Genomic DNA, 19504 nt, shown 5'->3' with positions numbered 1-19504 from the left:
TTTGCTAATAACTCAGCGTGGAGCTTAAATTTTTTCATCTATTGATGTCATTCATTCCTGCCATAGACTTTCTGTCCTCTCTATTTTTTTATTAACTATATATAGAGCAACATACCTATTTGTTATATTGAGAGAAAAAAAATAGATTCAATTTTCCATTCAATCATTTACAAATAAAATAGAGAAAACAAAATGAAAGTGGGGTCTATGGGAGTATTCTGTAATTAAGAGTGGCGGTGGGAAGGTAAGGGGAAAGAAACAAATATGCCACCAAAGACTAATGATAATAGTGTCAAAAATATATCAAATCTTGTTTAAACAATCCCACCATTTTATTATCCACAATTATAGGCAATAACACATGGTTTGCTACTTTTGATTAACCCTTTACCTACTATCTAATCAAACCATATTTGACCATAATACTTTTTTGTTTCTTTTTTAGCTAGCTAGCTCCAAGATTCTAATCGGAGATAGATTTAAAACGTATTCTATTAACAGTAACTCAAATTATGTATCTATACAAAAATTTTAAATGCATTGTTTTGCGAGATTTCTTTTTCTTATGATTAACCAAACAACGCTTACTTTACATTCACGTATATTAGTTTATGTGACTATCTAAATAGAATTTTCAACATATAATAAGATCGCACTTATTCTAAATTATTGATTCTTGATTCCTATATTTGCCTCTCATTCTAACCAACTAGCAAAACTCCATCTCCACCTCACCCCACCCTACCCCACCCCCTTTTTCAAGATTTATATACACTTCTACCATTCCACCAAATACCAATCAACAAACTCATCTAGTGTGCTTCAAAAATGACAACAAGAACAGAGGGAGAAAAGCAAAAGAAAGGAGCCATGTATGTATATAACTTAGAAACCGGAAATCCAAAACCAAAACCAAAACCAGAACCCGATTTATCATCCATGTTAAAGAAAGGGATTTCAAAAGGATGGGGCCTCAGAAGATCGAAAACTTATCGCGAAAATCATCAAGGTGAGTTGAATAATATGAATGTTACAACAAAAGGAGAAACAAGAAAATCAGTTTCATCTATTGAATCAAGAAAATCAGTTTCATCAGTTGAAGAAGTGAAGCAAGTTGAATCAAGAAAATCAGTTTCTTACATTGAAACAAATAGGAAATCAGTGACACGTGTGGAATTGAATGTAGCATCAATGGCTGCAATTCTTCAAGTTAAAGTTTTGGTTACAGATATGCCAGGATTTATGCTAGTGCATGCTATTAAATGTGCAAGAACTACTTATGATAGCTTGGAAAAATTCAGCTCTAAACATATGGCCTATAACATGAAAAAGGTATGTGTCCCATCCTTTTACCTTTGAATTTATTTTTTTTTCTTGGCTAATTTTCTTCCAATTGCCGAGGATATATTGGAAACATCCATCTACCTTCACAAGGTAGAGGTAAAATCTGCGTACACAGTATTTTTTCAGACTCCACTTGTAAGATTACATTATGTTTTTTTGTTGTTGGTGGTGGTGATATAATTTTCTTCCAATTCTGACCCCAATCTTAGTAGAAAACAATTGTGAAGTGGATTTTCTTTGTGAGTTTTACACAAGTCCCTATTCATAAATTTATGCAATTTGAGAGAGTGTAACTTTTGGGCATGACTAGTGTACTGTTTTCTATCAGGTTAAGATAACCTACAATAATACGTAACTATTTATCGTAATGTAGTGACTTAGAATGCGTAGTAAGTAACATGCAATAATCGGTTAAAATATACTGAATGTATAAAATTATTTGACGTTGTTAGTGTATATCTATGCTAGCCTAAACATGGAACTGTTGTTTGGGGTGAGTGAGTTGAAGTATGAAATATGAATTATGCAACTCAAAACTAAAGTACCTAGATATGGTTGTTTTAATAAATAAAAAAAGGGGTCTGAAATAATTTTCTGTTATCTCTATCTTGTTTCTACTGTTGATTTAGTTTAGGCTACTTTGTGGATTTTTTTTATTTTTTGGGGGGGAAAACAACCCCAACTACTTTTAACGGAAAAGAAGTTTCTCATTCTTCCTCCCTTTCATTTATTTTGAGAGTTTAATGTATTTCTACACTGTTAAAAAAACATTCACACTACATTTACATAAAATAAAAGTCATCTACTCATTTTTATGGTAACTGTTTGACAAATAAAAACATGCAAACCTGTCAATCAGATCTGAGACAACTGATTGAGGGCTAGACCATATATTAAACAAAAACAATTAGGGGCAGCCCATTAATTAGTGTAGAATCACAAGTTAATATTTAATAATAGCAAACTGTATCTCTAATCATGTGCTAATTGTCAATCACTATTCTCTTCTTAGTCATCCCATGTGAACAACAAAAGCAAAATTAAAGATGGCTACTTCAAGAAATAATTATATTTATTATAAACTAGCTGTGGAAGTAATATTCTACTGGTTTAACTTTTATTCATTGATAGTATAAAAAAATGTATACACACTATCACACTACTTAAAAGATAAATACAAGTAATCATTCACAATAAATGAGATCAGTAACTTAAAAAATAAGGTAGATAGTTTGCTACAACAGGATAAACTATATTGATAATATAAAAATTCTTAACATTATCAATGGATATAAGTTAAAGAGATCTTTATACAAATAGCCGGTGACTATTTATTTTTTCTAACCGGTATACATCAATTATACTCTGATTATATACGGTTATACATATATTATATATAAATTATACATATTATATATATATATATATGCCAGCTATTTTAAATTTAAGCGATCGGATGCACAACTATTTAGGTTAAGTCTTTACACAAATAGCCGGTCAGATTCATTCTTTATTTTTTCTCGCTGGTACACATAAACTATGCACTGATTATACACAATTATGCATCTATTATATATAGATTATACTTATATTATATATCCTCCGTCTATCTTTAGTTTAAACAGTTTAGTGATCGCTATTTAATTTAATTCTTCTAAGTTAAATCCATATTTTGATAAGATTCTTGTTTACAAATTTCAACAGGAATTTGATAAAATATATGGGCCGGCCTGGCATTGTATAGTGGGCTCAAGTTTTGGGTCATATGTGACTCACTCCACAGGTGGCTTCCTCTATTTCTCAATGGAAAAGCTTTATATATTAGTCTTTAAGACAAAAGTGCAAAAGACCATTGAATCATAATTTATTTATTTATTGGTAGTAATACTTTTACTTTTGTGATTTATATCACGTTTGTAGAGAGTTCCTTATTTTTTATTTAGGGTTTGTAAATGAAATTCATTGAGATGAAGTGTGTATATGTCTTAAATTCATATGAGAATGTGCAATTGTCTTATTAGGATATATGATTGTAGCGATTTAAGACAAGTTTCACATTACATCTCTATTTTTCCTCCGAGGAATGTTTAAAATTCTCACTGCTTAGTTTTTAATTCGCCTTTGATCATCAAATGAAATGTGAATAACCCGTCCGACCCGTATAAATACATCAGTTTTTTACTCGTGCAAAGGAGCTATTTCTTGACAACTTGGATAACTTAGAACGATATTTGTCCTGCACATCACTAGGAGGAAAGAACCCATACCTTGAACCCGAAAAAGACTATAACTACCCAGAAAATGATGAAGTACGTGAAGCGGCTCATTTTTTGAGTCCAGACCTTTTAGCACAAAATAAAGAATAAGGATCTAATTTTATGTAAAATACTTTTTGTACTTATACTAGTCCATAAAAGTTCAATAATGAGCTGAATTATGTGAAATTGACCTAGAGGGCCATATAGTAGGTAAGCATATATTATTTGAGGGGTCTTGTCAGCAGTTGCACTTAATTACGGGAAAATTAAGTTTGGCTAAAGTACAAACCACTAATGGCTTGATTTTAAACATCCCTCATTTTCGAAGTTGTCACTTGGCTATAGTCTTGATATTTTTCCTCGCTATTTATTTATACTATATTAAAAGCACGAAGGATCTTAGCTAAATGTCGTTCGCATTTTTTACCCTTTAAAAATAGATTTTGCACTAGACAAAATAGTCATTTAATTACTATCCTAATATTTAGTACTTTAAAAATACCTAAAATTTTGGTTATTAATTTTTTTTCCTATTTGAACTAGGTAGAAATTCCTAAAAGTTAAGAGTTTAAAGTCAACTAAAATTCCACCTTACATAATTATTTTCCTTATTTGAACTATATACAAAATTTAATTATAATTCTTATGTTATTTTTTTTCATGGATGTATACTCTGTGGAAAAAAAGAGTAATTAATGAAATTAAAGTAACTGACTGAATCCACAATTTTTATGCTAATATTTGAAAGGTCAACTAAAAATATGTGCACGAAAAACAAAATTTTGATATCAAATATGGAAGAATAACGATAATTCATATTTGAGATAAGAGGTAGGCATGGGATTAGACTTTAAAAAGCAATTAGGAGGTTTTTTTTTTCCTTTTCTTTGAACAATAGACGGACTTAGATTTGAAAGTATACTTAGATTTTGTCCACTTTTATTGTCTATTAGAAAGTAATCAAATGATAATCTTTTTTAAATATGAAATCTATTTTAAACGGTAAAAAAATTGACTAATATTTTGTACAAAGAAATACGAATAGGAAAATGATGTATATATCTAATTAGAGAGAGTAAAAGAAGTTATTTAGAAAAAAATCATAGGCAATCTAAAAAAACTATCAAGCTAAAAATTTATAAGAACTATTAATAAGCTAAAATTTTATAATAATTATTAATAATAATTGAGTTTGGATGCCTATGTAATTACAAAGGTATGAATAGAATAGATTGGATCGTCAAACTCCTAAATATGATTAATATTTATCATTATGGAACTTGCAAATTTTTATTAATTTTTATACTATAACGCAAAAATATATCTTTTGAATATATTTTTATATTATTTTAAAAAATTTAGTTTCATTGACACGAGAAACAAGCGCAACGCGCGTACGCTAATACTAGTTTAAGGAAAGGAGAATAAATAGGAACAGAGGCAGAGCCACGATTTCAAATTTATGAGTTCGAGATTCAAATTGTTTTAAATTATTGAGTTCTAAATTAATAATTTATACATATTCAATAGATTTTTAAGACAAATATAAGGTTCTAATCAAAGTTATTGGGTTTGATCGAACCCGCTCCCGACACTCTAGTTTCGCCCCTGATTAGTAAACCATAATAGAAATGACCCCTACAGGTTCAATTCTAATATATAATGTGTGGACTGTAACATGCAACCAGGCAACAAATTAAAGAGGTGGTGGATAGATTGGATTGAAATTGGTTTGGTTGGATTATATATATATAACGAAAATGACTTGTTTTTATTATAATATAGTCAATAACCACTTTATCCTGTAGTTTTTCCTTTGTCATCTAAAATATAACACGTCATTTTCTTGTTGTTTTAGGTGATCAAATTTGGAAACTTTCAATTATCTAGATGGAATCTTCTTTAGGTCACTTAGTCACTATGAGTCTTTGCCTAAGAAATTATAGTAAATATTACTCGTACTAATGCATAATTAGGAAGTTGATGTGCGAGTTAGGCATTTGCATTGACCAATTGACATATTTGTAATGTTTCAAAATGGACCAGATCTTTTAGCACCTGCTTTGTATTTAACTAATTTGTTAGCAAAATTCAAAACACCCAACAACTTTCATGAGCTTTTAACCTGTCTTAAATATTCAAGAATGGCTATCTTTGCAACAATGGAGAGAGAGTTAGTTAGAAATATTTAAAAAGCATAGCTCGTGCACTAAAATTTCGTTATGGGGTCAGTGAATGATCGGACTATACATTGGAACAATTGTATGTACCTTTAACTTGTATTCCTGTAAGAGATTTTTTTTACGGCTTAAACTCTTAATCTTCTAGTCTCAAGGTATCAGGTTATACCGTTGCACGTAGGGATGGACGTTCGGTCAGTTCGGTTCGATTTGAAGAAATTCGGTTCAGTTATTTGGATTTCTATTTTGTAAAAGTAGTAACCAAACTGAAATAAGTTTGGTTCAGTTCGGTTTTCTAATTTCGGTTTGGTTTATTTCTAATCGGTTTTCGGTTTGAACATTATCATATTGGGTTCTTTTTATATAATAATTGGACTGACGAATTTGCTGGTTTTCTTTCAAAATTTCGGTAAGTTAGAATAAAATGGTAAGTTTCCTTAGAGTTAAAAGTCTTAAAGAATGAAAAATTAGGAATAACCGATTGGGTTACTTATTTGGATTGGATCTTTGATGGACTTCAAAATTGGGCCTATATTATTAACTATGAGTTTAGCCTATATATAACTTAAAGAATCTATATGCTAATAATTCGGTTTTTCGGTTAACCAAATCAAATAAATTAATAACCGACAACCGAACCGAAAAACTGAAAATTTAAATTTTAAACTACCAAAAAAACCTAATAATCGAAACCAAAATAAAAATATTTTCGGTTCGATCAGTTTCTTCTGTTCGGACCGAAATATGCCCGTCCCTAGTTGCACCCAGGCTTCACATCATCTAGGGACTAGAGTAGAAAAATATTTCTATTTTGAAAATTTGAACTTCTTCTCTGTACATTTGAAAAAACATCTTCATACACGAAAATTAGAAAGTATAGCAATACAGAAAATATATTTAAAATTAAAACTTACCCACATCCAATATTAATTTAAAACTAATTAAACCTATGAATGCATAACATATGTTCCCACTTTTAACTTAACCATGGTTAATAATATAGTTGTAACTTGTCATATATTTTAGGTCAAATACATATACAGCCAATTTAACTTGGTCTTATTTTTTTATTTTGGCACTTTATCTCAACCTTGTTCCATTTTGGCCCTCCCACTCTATTTCTTATGTTTTTCATTTAACACAAAAGCTGAAATCAGTGCCAAAAAATATAGCGCATGTGTATACACAAATGTGAGGTGTAATAAATATCCAATTAAATGTTGTTCATCCTTGTCAAACGGGTCAATACTAAAATACCCGACCCGAATTTCTTGATGTCCATGATATTTTCAGTTCAACTTGAAATCCACAAGAACAAATATCCATTCCATTATGAAAAAATAATTTTCTTTGAGACATGGATTCACTTCAAACTTCAAGCTTATATAAAATAAAGGATGAAAAAATCAGGTGGCAATATTTAATTGGATATTTATTACACCTCAGATTTGTGTATACACACGCGCTATAATTTTTTGCACTGGTTTCAGCTTTTGTGTTAAAATAAAACATAAGAAATAGAATTTGAGGGCCAAAATAAAACAAGGTTGAGATAGAGTACCAAAATAAAAAATAAAGTCAAGTTGAATGTGCCTTTATTTGGGTTTTGCCTATATTTTATCACTAATCGTGATTAATTAATATATAGTAGTGTGAACATAGTTGTATATAATTGTTTTGTGGTTCTATAGTTAAAAGAGAAATGCTCTTATGAGCAAAAACCTATACCTAAGAGTAACAAAAGAAGAAAAGATACATCTTCTATTTTCCTTTTACCCATCTAACGCCGTAACAAATGGCAGCTCGGCGCACAAGGTATTTTGCGTTTATGCAGGGTTCGGGGAACGGCCGCATCTCAAGAGGGTGTGATATAGACAATCTATCTTAATGCAATCATTAGTGGTTATTTCCTCAACTCACACCCGTGACCTATAAGTCATACAGAGACAACTTTACTATTGCTCTAATACTCCCCTTCCCATCTAACAACAACAACAACAACAATAAAATGTAATCCTACAAATGGGGTCTACGAAGGGTAATATCTACATAGACCTTATCCCTACCTGGCAAAGATAGAAAGACTGTTTCTGATAAAAACTCGGCTCAAGAATCAATCTAACACTGTAAATACTGAAAAACAATACATACAAAAGGGTAACAAAAGTCTCATCTTACAAACAAAAAAAAAATAGATGATTCCACATCATGTCTGAGGAAGAAACATAGTACAAAGCCATAAAAAAAACACAGAGAAAGATAAGCAAAGAGGACAATTTCACTACACACTAAGACTTACGTTGGACAAATTTACGTGGTTTTTTAGATTTAACAGGCTTACCAAATATGCCACAAATACCACAACTAGATACCTTAGGAGATGGAGGATCAATGGACGGTTCCATGTAGTTATCTTTAGAGCGATAACTAATACGAGGTTTTTGTTCTGACGATGATGGAGATTTTTGTTCTTTCTTGTGTTGTTCTTGACTATGATCATGAGTTGAAATTTTGTTGAGTTCCCCAGATAATAATTTATCATCCCATATTAAACCTGATGAACCTTGTCTTCTAAATGATATTTCTGACCTTGGCAATATTTCTCCTGTAGTTGAAGCCATGAAACTTTATTCTTGTTCTTCTTCTTGATCTAATAAGGGGAATTCTTGATTTGAAGATATCAAGGTGAATTTGAGTCAAAAGGATTTGTTCAATCTTGATATACTATAAGAAATTATAAGATATGAAAAGATTGATTAGTTGGACAATGATGTGATCATAAACTAGTGTTTGAAATTACTTGTTTGCCCTTTGAAATTAATGAAACTATTTTTGAAGATTTAACAAGACTAGCCCGTTTGGCTATGCAATTTGTTTTTCAATATTTTTCGAAATTAGTGTTTGGCCATAAAATTTTTAATTTTCACTTGAAAATATGAATTTTGGAATTTTTGAAAATTTTGAAAAACTACAAAAAACTATTTTTCAAAATTCACTCAAATCACTAACAAAAATTCAAAAACAACCACAAATTATATTCATGTCCAAATATAACTCTAATTTTTAAATACCACTTTCACTTCAAAAAAAATTCAATTTTTTTCCAGAATTTTACAATTCTTAAGTCTAGACGCCCACTAAATTCTTTCTTCCGTCCTTACTCGAGAACTATTGCCTACGATCATAAATGGTAGGGTTCAAGTGATATTGATTGACTGTATATAGGATTTGGTAATTAATAATTTGAATTTTTTTTCTCGCCTGGTGTCCGATATAGGCATTGTGATCTGATTAAATTCGGGATCGCACTGGAAGGTCTCGCATTTGAGGATTATAATTCGCTCCCTAACAAAAACGAATCTATACCCAAGACTCGAACCCGAGATAATATGATATAAGACTTGTAATTTCAATCCGACAAATAGGTTAGATATGAAGGTAGTAAGGAAGCACAAACATGGACGACAGTCAAAATTATAGTATAAAAGTAGCAGCCATCTTTGAATAGAAAATTTGTTTTCAAAATTTCATGAAAAACAATATGAGTAAGAAAATGTCACTAGTTTGAAAAAAAAAATATGAGTAAGAAAATGTCACTAGCAAATACAGTGATTTTTTATTTTAAATCTTCCAGATTATTTCGATGTGATTGATTTGATTATTTGGGGAAGTCTCTAAAATTACGTTCATTTTTCCTCGTGCTAGTTGTTTTATCTATGTTTGGGTAACGAGTTAGAAGTTAATGAGGTTTAGTATGGAGTGATAACGTATTAATATGTCGAGTAATTACTTGAAAAACATAAGATTTTCCAATGAATTAATAATTAAAGTAAAAAAATGAATTAATCTTTTTTTTAATTTCCTACCCGATTTTTAGTACCCATCTTGGATCCGACTAATCCGGATTCGTACAGAAAAATCTTACAATGGGGTTAAAACGCATTCCCAAGGCTCAAATCCGAAACTTCTAATTTAAGTCTTACAATGAGGTAAAACACTCTTATGGGGTAAAACACATTTCCAATGCTCAAATCCGAAACTTCTAATTTAAGTCATACAGTGGGGGCAAAACACACTCTCAGCCAAAGGAAACTCCATTTCCAAGGCTTCAAACTAAGGCTTCTAGTAACATTACTCCCTCCCTCCGTCTCGAATTATCTGTCGTGATTTTTAAAAATAGTTGTCTCAAATTGATTGTCATCTTAGAAGTTCAAAACTAAATTAATTATTTTTTTCTATTTTATCTTTAATATTAATTGTTCTTGAAAACTACAAATAACTCAATTATAAGTAAATATTAAAGGAAGATAGATTATATCTTAAGACATAAATAAGGGTAAACGGTCAAAAACCTCTCCTATTTAATATTTTCTTAAGAGACGCGTAAAAGAGAAACACGACAGATAATTTGAAATTTGAGACTGAGGGACTATCATGGTAAAAGGCTATATTCCATCTACCTATGCTACTCCATTGCACAATTTCTTCTACCAAATACTCATGACACATGCATGGACTTGGTTGATTCAAAATCTTGTGAAGTTTCAAGCACCTCTACAAAAACATTTACCATTTTCACTTCCATTTAACACTCTCAAAACAAAACTTTGCACCAAGCTACAGTAAAACCTTTTCAGAACTAAGTTTACATCATTATACTACAGAAATCCTTTCAGATATGTTTCATCAAGCCCTTAGTAATTCTACTAATTGCTGAAGTTCACTACTGAACTCAGCCTCCTTTTGTCTTTGAGAATTTCACTCAGAGGTTTTGGACCTGAAAAATCTTCTCTTTCACTTCCTCCAGATGGCACAGTTCTCTCAAAAGAATTTCCATCTTCTCTTCCTTTAATCTTTTCTTCTCTAATTTGAGCTAGTGTCTTTGGTCCACCAAAGATCTTAGGAACTTCAGTCGATCTCTGCCTAGAAGCCATCCTCCTAGGGGTTTCATTTGCAAAAGGCTGTGACCTGCCCCGTCTCCTGTCCTTGAAATGCTGCTGCCTGTAACTGCTTCTGTGGGATTGTCTCAACTTCTTCAGTTGATTGGCACCCTCCAGACGAGTGGCATCCACAAAACCGGAGGAGAAAGAAGAGTTGCTTTCCAATTTTGAAGCCAGACTCTGAGGCATCCACCGAGAACCCTGTGGCCGATGCCTATCCCTGCATTGCTCACGAGCATTAAACCTAGACAGGTCTAACCTTCTAGACAAGTAATTTGGAGGATCACTTTCAATGACTCGACGCTTCTTCAGAAGGTCCCGGAGGTCCACATTGCCTCTGGCACAAAAACCCGGTTCTCTAGGAAACTTTCTTTTATGTGGTATACTCTGTCTTCCATGAGCAGGGATAACAATTTCTCTTGCATATTCATTTACTTCATGACTCTCAACTTTACTATAATAAGAATCATCTAGTTCTTCGTCGGACACAATTCTCATGTCTGGATATGCAGGATCATACTCAAGGTTGTTCTCAAAATCATATCCAGCAAACCGCTCGTCACACTCCCTATCATGCTGCAGTAGGTAACTATGATCATCTTTGTGACTCCAACCTTCTATTCTATCATCAACAAGAACATCAAAACCAGGAGATGATTCCAACCACTCCTCTCTCTCCACATTGTCCTCCACTTCTTCGTCTGAGCTCCAGTCGGGGGACAAATCGGATCCTCCTTGGGTAAAGCCTTCAGCAGGGACTAAGGAATCTAACCTTACTGCAGTAGCTTCTTCAGAAGGAGATCCTGAAGTCTCATGAGAAGCACTCTGCTCACCTACATCATTAGTCATCGAGATGAGATCCACTTGTGACTTGATATATTCATGTGCTGCTGCCTTGGATCCAGTTTCAGAAGAATTAGAGGGCTTCTCCACTGATGCAGGACCAGTTTCACTTCCTACAGATGTCTTTTTCTCAGCTGTTGGTCCATCAGGGACTCCAGACGCTATTTTCGAGGATTTCCATGTGGTTGTACCATCATCAGGTCCATGCAGAAATGAACATCTTTCACCTTTAATGCAATAGCCATTGAAATAGAAGTAACAGGGAACATTTGTCTTGTTAACAGGCACTGCAGATTTATGTTGTGGAGGAGCAGATTCAGATGATGTCTCAGCATGGCTCTCTAATGGCTGAGGAAATGAAAAGGAAAAAATTAACACAATCAAAGAATTAAAAATATCAAGTTCAAGAAGCAATTTTATACAGGTTAGAAACAAGGACATGAAAGATCAGAGAAAAACATTGCTTTAAAGCATCAAATTTCTTGTTAGCTTGGTACTTAAGTAACCCAATTAAGTCGTACAAGGCAATGACCAACCAAATGAGAAATCAGACGCAAAAACCTTCAGACTCGGGAAGATCTAACGACCAGCCTCCAGGTACTTTTTCTTTGTTTTTTGGGGTATGGTAAATCCACCTCCAAAACCGGCCTGCCTAACACTAACCTTTATCCGCTTTGCTTCCTTAATGAGTAGAATCCCCAACCTCATGGTTGGAGGTGGGTGGTCCCGAAAACTGCAGTTTTCTTTCTTTTCTAGTTCTTCTCCCTATACAGATGCTTTTTATACAAGATTCTTAGTTGGTGGGGAAAGAGAATTAGTTTCGAATTTCGATTAAGCTATCCCTCCTCATCAACCAGTCTCCGGTACTTAACTCATTTATACCCCCAAAGCCTCTTTTCTGTTCCACCAGAAGAATTAATATGAGCACATCTTAGCGCCTTATATATGCATACAGAATTCGTTAACATTCATTTCTATCAGAATTAAACATCAAAATCTTACAGCCAAGTGACAACCAAAAGGAGAAAGAATGTTATATGATAGTGTTCGTATGTATAAACCACTAACTAGAAGCGAGATAGATTACTGTATTCTCCTGTGGCTTGAAAACGATGAAGTCTTTTGTGTCAGAGTAACAAGAAGAAGGTAAATCAGTCACCGAGGCATTAAGATTCAGGGGAATGAAGGCGCAGAACCAACGTTTCTTCAACCGACAGAATTTGGAGGAGTTAAAATTATGCTTCTGAACTGTTCATGTTGCAATCTTTTGTATATTACTTGAATCCATTTTGCTAGATCTTACGCAGGTTTTTGCAGAATTCTGCTGGTAATCTCATAGTTTACATACAAGCAAGAATAACTATTGTTTCTTTAAATAGTTTACATATGACATTTAAAGAAAAACTATTGTTTCTTTAAATATTTTACACTATTGTTTGTATATTACTTGAATCCATTTTGTTAGATCTTACGCAGATTTTTGCAGAATTCTGCTGGTAATCTCATAGTTTACATACAAGCAAAGAATAACAATTGTTTCTTTAAATATTTTACATATGACATGAGGTTTTGCGAACTTCACATAAATAAATCATTCAGCAGAAAGGGCTACAGACATAATTTCTGATGAATGCTTTCTTTTCTTTTTCAAAGTAATGTCAGTTTCAAGATACTCGCATAAAACCAATAAAGAAAAGGAAATATTCATTTCCATTTATAGGGTTTACACAACTCCCTCAAAACAACAACTCCTGCAAAAGGGAATTTTTGGGCCCCCACACCTTGAGAAGGAACATGAAATAAGGGAGACAGGGGACTTAAAAAGGATGCCAAACAAATTATCTAATCCCATTAAAGAATTTACACAAACAAGATAGTACAACATATGGAAACCCCACAAACTAATATCAAACTTAAATTTGACATTACCTGATCAAACTCATGTAAACTTGCATAAGTGAATGCAGTAATAGCAGCACACGAAAGAAGGGACCCACTATCCCAACACCTCAGGGTGACCCAACCTGAGTTTTTTCTTTTAGTAATAGGTAATGCATAGGACAATTACACTTTGTCTACCTAAGCTCTAGAATGGTAGAAAAAAACACGGCATAAAAAGTAGGCTACCACAGTTGGATGTAAGTAAAGTAATAAATAAAATTTGCTGAGAAAGCTTTACAGATAAATACTTGGTAGATTGTTGTTTGACGGAGTAAGGCAAATCATTTTGAAAGAGATATCCAACTCTAGATATTTCAACCGCATTTTCTAAGGTTTAGTTAGAATATATGATTTCCAGAACATGAAACTCTTGATGAATAAAAAATATATATGAAGAGGATGAGTCAGAACAAGTAAAGAATAAAAGAGATGCTCGTGAAAACTTAAACCTTTAGATAATTGCACTGGTTTTTTTCAACAGTTCAGTGATTTGGGAATTCCGAGAATATCGAGGTTTCAAATATCGTGTTAGTCCTACGGAATGTTGCATTGTACTCTTCTCGAAAAAAGAATTTGGAACTTGAGCTCTAAGCTTGTTGAAATTCCCGAGTCACGGTTGCCATGGTTTTGGCTGACACAGGTCTTGAGGAGCCCGCAATTCTTATGGTGATCTATGTTTCTTGACTCCTGATGGTATCTTGTTTTCTTGGCTGACACAGGTCTTGAGGAGCTAGTAAATTTTAGGGAGATCTATATTTCCTGACTGTTGATATAGGAAAAGTGCTTCTTCGACATGAAGCTATCTCACTTTGTCTTTTCATGAGAAGAGTGCAGTGCAACATTCTTTAGGAGCAACAGGATATTTGAAACAGCAGAGTCCTCGAAATGCCCAAATCACTGAACTGACTAGAAGGCCAATGCAGTTATCCAAAGGTTTAACTGCACCAAAATCTCTTTATTTTTTACTTGATTTGATCATCCTTTTAATATATCTTTTATTCACAAAAAACATGATATGGATATCATATACTTTAACAAAATCTTAAAAGAAAATGATATTGATATATTTAGAATTGAATATTCTCTTTCAAAATGGTTTCCCTTACACCATCAGGCAGGACTCTATCAAGTATATCTGAATTCTCAGTGCATCTAGCTATGGTAGCCTACTTTTTAGGTGATGGTGGCGGTTCTACCATTTTAGAGGTTAGGTAGACCGTAGACACAGTGTAATTCTCCTACGTGATAGGCTAACACTAATACCCTATCAAAACAAAAAGATAGGCAATAGTAATATTCTTATATTTTGAAAGAAGAAACAGTCAAAATATGTTTAAACTTGATACACTATTTTAAGTTGGGAGAAAGTGTCAAGCCGAAACAAAAGCATAGTTTATTTTTGTCGCATTTTTGCATTACTTATATGTCAAAGTCAGCACAGACATCAATTTCAAGGCATAGCAGCTTCGTGCTTACCGGATGCCGAAAAGCACATGTTGGGTTAAGACAGCTTTCCGCCAGCCAGTACCAACAATCCCTAGGGTTGAGCCTAGCTATCTCACTATGTCGATATTCACATTCTATTCCCTGGAACAAAAATCCATATCACAAAACTCAGATACAATAATTGAAATAATGAGTCAAGAATGCACATAAAACAAAAATACTCATGACAGAGTAAACCAAGATAACCAGGTATAATACTTGATACGATGAGTCAAGAATGCACAAGTAAGAAAACATCTAAGATTACCGACACTGGTGCATAAGTTAAACAACAACGATAAGTGTTCATTGTATTAAGGCTACTACTGTGATCGTTGTGATTCCATCATCTCTAAACCATAACTGATTAGACTTGAACTAAAAAACTAAAATTACAAAATAGAAAATGAGTAAAGACCACTTAACCACAATAATGGACAGTATTCTAATAGATAGATAGTATGACTTCAGTAACCACAGTAGGATCACCGAATCCATTTACTTGTAAACGTCTAAATAACACGCAAATCTTCAACCCACTGAATTCCCCTAGCATGAACTCACCACTGAACCATTCCATTGTAAAGAAAATCCAAGAAATCAATGCAACCTAAACCAGACAAAAAATACATCAAACAGTGTATAAAGACCCATACACACACAGAATACACATACATTCTCCGTTTCAATTTTATACTATAGTGTTTGCTAGACACAAAGTTTAACATATAAATTTGAATTTAAGTTCCATACACTGATAGTGTAATTCAGTAATTTACAATGTATCATAGTAGGTTAGCTACCATTTTTATAAGGTCACGGGTTAATGCTCATCAAGAGACTTACTATCAATTTAAGGTGTATAGTATATCAGTGATAACATACAAAAATACTCACTTAATTGATAAAGAGAACATAACATCAAAATTGAAAAGGAAAATAAGATAAGTGAATATAAACACTTGAGAATTATAGAAATTCTACAGAACAATATTATTAGTGGAATCACATCAAACATTTTAGCATGTTTCAAAATAAAAAAGTGCAAACACCATATAAATTGGAACCCGTGTTAGAAATGCAAGGAAATTAATACATCGCCTTGTAATACGAAATGCGTTCATCCAACATTTTCCACAAATTCTTGAACAATTAAATAGGAAGTCAAATAAATGCGAAATTCGAAGAAATGCAAATGAAAAAAGAGATAAATACAGAAAATTATACCTTCTTGCAAGTGAGGGGAGAGGCTAAAAAATATACACAATCAGTGTTGCGCTTTAACAATTCTTCCTCCATTTTTCCCCCTACAATTTGATTGATTATACAAAATGTTCAAATTTCAAAGCATAACGTACAATATAACGTGATAAAATATACAATGAAGCCCTCAATCCGCATATATATGGTGTTTTCGAGTTTTATAGAAGCTAACGCTTGGGGTTTATATATATTTATATATATTAATAATATTAATTTTATGATTTCTTTTTTGGGTTATGGTCCTTGCTTTTTCGGCATGCTTCATTGTTTGCCCGGTAATTGTTTTTAAATGTCCTATTCAATTTTCGTATTTAAAAATTCTTATTTTATTCTTAATATTTAATAAGAAGGTAACTAATAAAGTTACAGTCATGTGATCAGGAGGTCACTGGTTCGAGCCGTAAAAATAGACTTTTGCAGAAATGCAGGATAATGTTATGTACAATAGATCTTTGTGATCCGACTCTTCCCCGGACCCCGCCCATAACGGGATCGTTTTACCATATAAAGTGAAATTTCTCCGCACGAATCCAAATATAATCGGGTTCCAATGTTTGACTTAAATTGCATCTTCGGGTAGAGTCTAGCTATCTCACAATGTCGATATTCACATTCTATTCCCTAGTGTTGAGTATTGAGATTTTGATGATTAACAAAGTTTGTTTAGATGCAATGTTCGAAAAACTAGGTCCTCAACGTAGTTGCTTAATTATTCTAAGAACCAGCTCCTTTGGTTGATGATTGTACGTCTATGCAAGATAGTAACTTTATCTCAAAGTTACCTAGGTCCAAGTTTGGTGGAAGAAGGTTGCTACAAGTGATAGGGTTGTTGCTTAAGAAAATACGAATAAATTAGTAAGAGGCAAGAGTCCCAAAACTTGTGGAGTCCTTAAAACAGTAGGAGTCCTATCAAACGAGAAGTTGATTATGCATAGGACTCCTAAAATATCTTGAAGTCCATGCGTTTAAATACTATCTATTTTGGACTTCTAAGATTAACCTTTTACACATCAACCGAAGAACTACATTTTGTTCACTCTAATTTAGTACTAATGTTGTGTTCTTCTTGAGTCAGTCTAGTGAATGTGTTTTAGGAAATTGATTTGTAATCAAAGTGTCACAAATAATTAGTGAGATGGAGTGAGTGTTTGCTTTACAAGTTAGAGTAACTTGTAAATCAAATAGTCGTAGTAGCAGTACTGGAGAGTATTGAATTATAGTCTTGTAATTGATACATTTTGGCTCATTTTTCTTGTGGAGTTGAAGTTGAAAATCCTACGCAGTAGGTCATAATTTTTACACCTCTTGAGCCGGGTGATTTTTCACGTAAAAATTATTGTGTTTACTTTATTGCTTATTTTACCTCACGTTTAAGGAACACGGTAAAGAATCAAGTTCTTTAGTAATTCATATGGGCACTCAAATTAACAGTTGGTATCAGAGCAGGTTCTCTCTCACACACGACTAACACCTAGAGAGATCTTAAAAGCAAGATGAGTGCTCCATGCGAAATTAATGAAGGGCAATCAACTACCAGACCACCCATGTTTAATAAAAATATTACAGTTGGTGGAAAGCAAGAATGGAAGACTTCTTGACAGCTTAAGACAATGAACTATGGACCATAGTGAAGTAAGGTCCATTGACTCCTGCTAAACAAAATGCACAAAATGAAACAGTTCCTAAGGACCCCTCTGAATTTGTGCCATCATATTTCAGAATGATAGAGAAGAATGCAAAGGCTAAGAAAATCCTTATCTGTTAACTTGGTCTTGATGAGTACAACAAAAATTTTCATGCTCTAATGTAAATGAGATATGGGATGCACTCCAAACTTCTCATGAAGGAACAAACCAAGTGAAGAGATCAAGGATAGAACTACTTACAAGAAACTATGAGCTCTTGTCCATGAAGTTGTTTGAGCCCATCGAGGAGATGATGACTAGGTTTACCATAATAACTAATAAACTGAAATTACTTGGAAAGGTGTTTACCTCAGAAGAGTTAGTCAGCAAAGTTCTAAGTATCCTTCTAACTTCATGGGAATCAAAAGTCATGGCGATCTAGGAAGCCAAGGAGCTGGACAAAATATCACTTGATGAGTTGGTTGGAAACTTAAAGACTCATGAAATGAGGAAAATAGAACTGTACAAGGAAGAACCAAAGAGGGATAAGGCCTTAGTCCTTAAAGCATCTGAGGAAGATAAATTTGACAATGATGATCCTGACCTAGCAATGTTTGATAAGTTCAAGAGGTTCATGAAGAACTCCAAAAGTGTATCTAAGAGTGAGACCAACAGTAAGCCTAAGCAGATTGACAAAGCTAATTATAATGGGTGCTACAAGTGTAGCATGCTAGATCACATGGTCAAGGACTTCCCAATGTAGGAAATTTGGTGGAGGAAAGAATGAGCTAAAAGGGAAAAACGTGAGAAGATGAGAGAATATGGTTCCAACAAAGGAAAAATCCTAGGTAATGGATTCACTGAAGCAATGAAGCATGCCTTCTTGGAAGCATATGATGACAGTGGAAGCTATCAAGAGGAAGAAAAGGAGGATGGGATATAAGTCTCTATGTTGTAATTGATGAACATCATACAATGGAGACAGAGCCTCCAGTACATCTTGGAATGCACATTGTAAGACATCCTCTATTTGATGGACACCACTATGATGAATGTAAGTTACGTGTGGAAACAATCCTTCAGGCCACTGACTTTGACCTATGGGTAGGGCTGCTTATCGGGCAGATCGGGCGGTTATTTACGCTTAACGGTTTGACCTATTGGTTATCGACTTATAAATGTATGAGTACATATACCACTTGACATTAAACAACTTAAATTAAACACATTTATATTAATTTTCTTGATCTAAACCTGCCTAAAAGTCTGATGTTTTTTTGTTTTTGCAGTACCACTATTTGTTTAACTGATATTCCTATTTGCAAATACATTTATAATCACTGGTGTTAATGAAATATAGAACTATGGAAAGGGAAATTTAAAAATAAAATCAAGAACAATTGGAGGAGACATCCAAAATACAATTCTTGCAGTTAACAGTTCTTCAATTTCTGCAGCTTCAAAGTTCAAACAACTTGACTTGTTGTTCTGGTTATGGCCGTATGGAGAAAACGAGGAAGTGACTCGATTCTTAGAGAAGAGAATGTGCTTTTCGTTGAGTTATTGTCTTGTTGGTGTCGCAACTCGCAAGAACTGTTTGGTTGAGTTGTTGCCTCAAGTTTAGA

At 33.3% G+C, this 19504-nt stretch overlaps 2 protein-coding genes across 2 annotated transcripts; one reads left to right on the top strand and one right to left on the bottom strand.

Annotated features, from left to right (window-relative positions):
- Positions 1-752: 752 nt before the first annotated feature.
- Positions 753-3338, top strand: LOC107791718 (uncharacterized). The gene is made up of 2 exons (XM_016613838.2): positions 753-1332; positions 3049-3338. The coding sequence occupies exons 1-2, from the start codon at positions 829-831 to the stop codon at positions 3205-3207; spliced, it is 663 nt and encodes a 220-aa protein (XP_016469324.1). The 5' UTR covers positions 753-828; the 3' UTR covers positions 3208-3338.
- A 6965-nt stretch (positions 3339-10303) lies between these two features.
- LOC107791719 (zinc finger CCCH domain-containing protein 34-like) lies at positions 10304-16415 on the bottom strand. The gene is made up of 3 exons (XM_016613839.2): positions 16219-16415; positions 14983-15093; positions 10304-11913 (listed from the first exon to the last, which is right to left on the bottom strand). Exons 1-3 carry the CDS (start codon positions 16288-16290, stop codon positions 10489-10491), a joined length of 1608 nt encoding a protein of 535 aa, XP_016469325.1. The 5' UTR covers positions 16291-16415; the 3' UTR covers positions 10304-10488.
- Positions 16416-19504: the final 3089 nt, after the last annotated feature.

This window comes from Nicotiana tabacum, chromosome 21 (genome assembly GCF_000715075.1).
Source record: "Nicotiana tabacum cultivar K326 chromosome 21, ASM71507v2, whole genome shotgun sequence".
Taxonomy (NCBI): domain Eukaryota; kingdom Viridiplantae; phylum Streptophyta; class Magnoliopsida; order Solanales; family Solanaceae; genus Nicotiana; species Nicotiana tabacum.
This window is presented reverse-complemented; position numbering and strand designations above follow the sequence as displayed.

Bases quoted from the DNA above. Each gene is read 5' to 3' on its own strand.
- LOC107791718 (XM_016613838.2), top strand. From the start codon at position 829: ATGACAACAAGAACAGAGGGAGAAAAGCAAAAGAAAGGAGCCATGTAT. The intron at 1,333-3,048 runs GTATGTGTCCCA...AAATTTCAACAG, and splicing joins TGGCCTATAACATGAAAAAG to GAATTTGATAAAATATATGG.
- LOC107791719 (XM_016613839.2), bottom strand. From the start codon at position 16,290: ATGGAGGAAGAATTGTTAAAGCGCAACACTGATTGTGTATATTTTTTA. The intron at 15,094-16,218 runs GTATAATTTTCT...TTTTTGTTCCAG, and splicing joins CTCCCCTCACTTGCAAGAAG to GGAATAGAATGTGAATATCG. The intron at 11,914-14,982 runs GTAAGCACGAAG...TCATTTCCTCAG, and splicing joins CATGTGCTTTTCGGCATCCG to CCATTAGAGAGCCATGCTGA.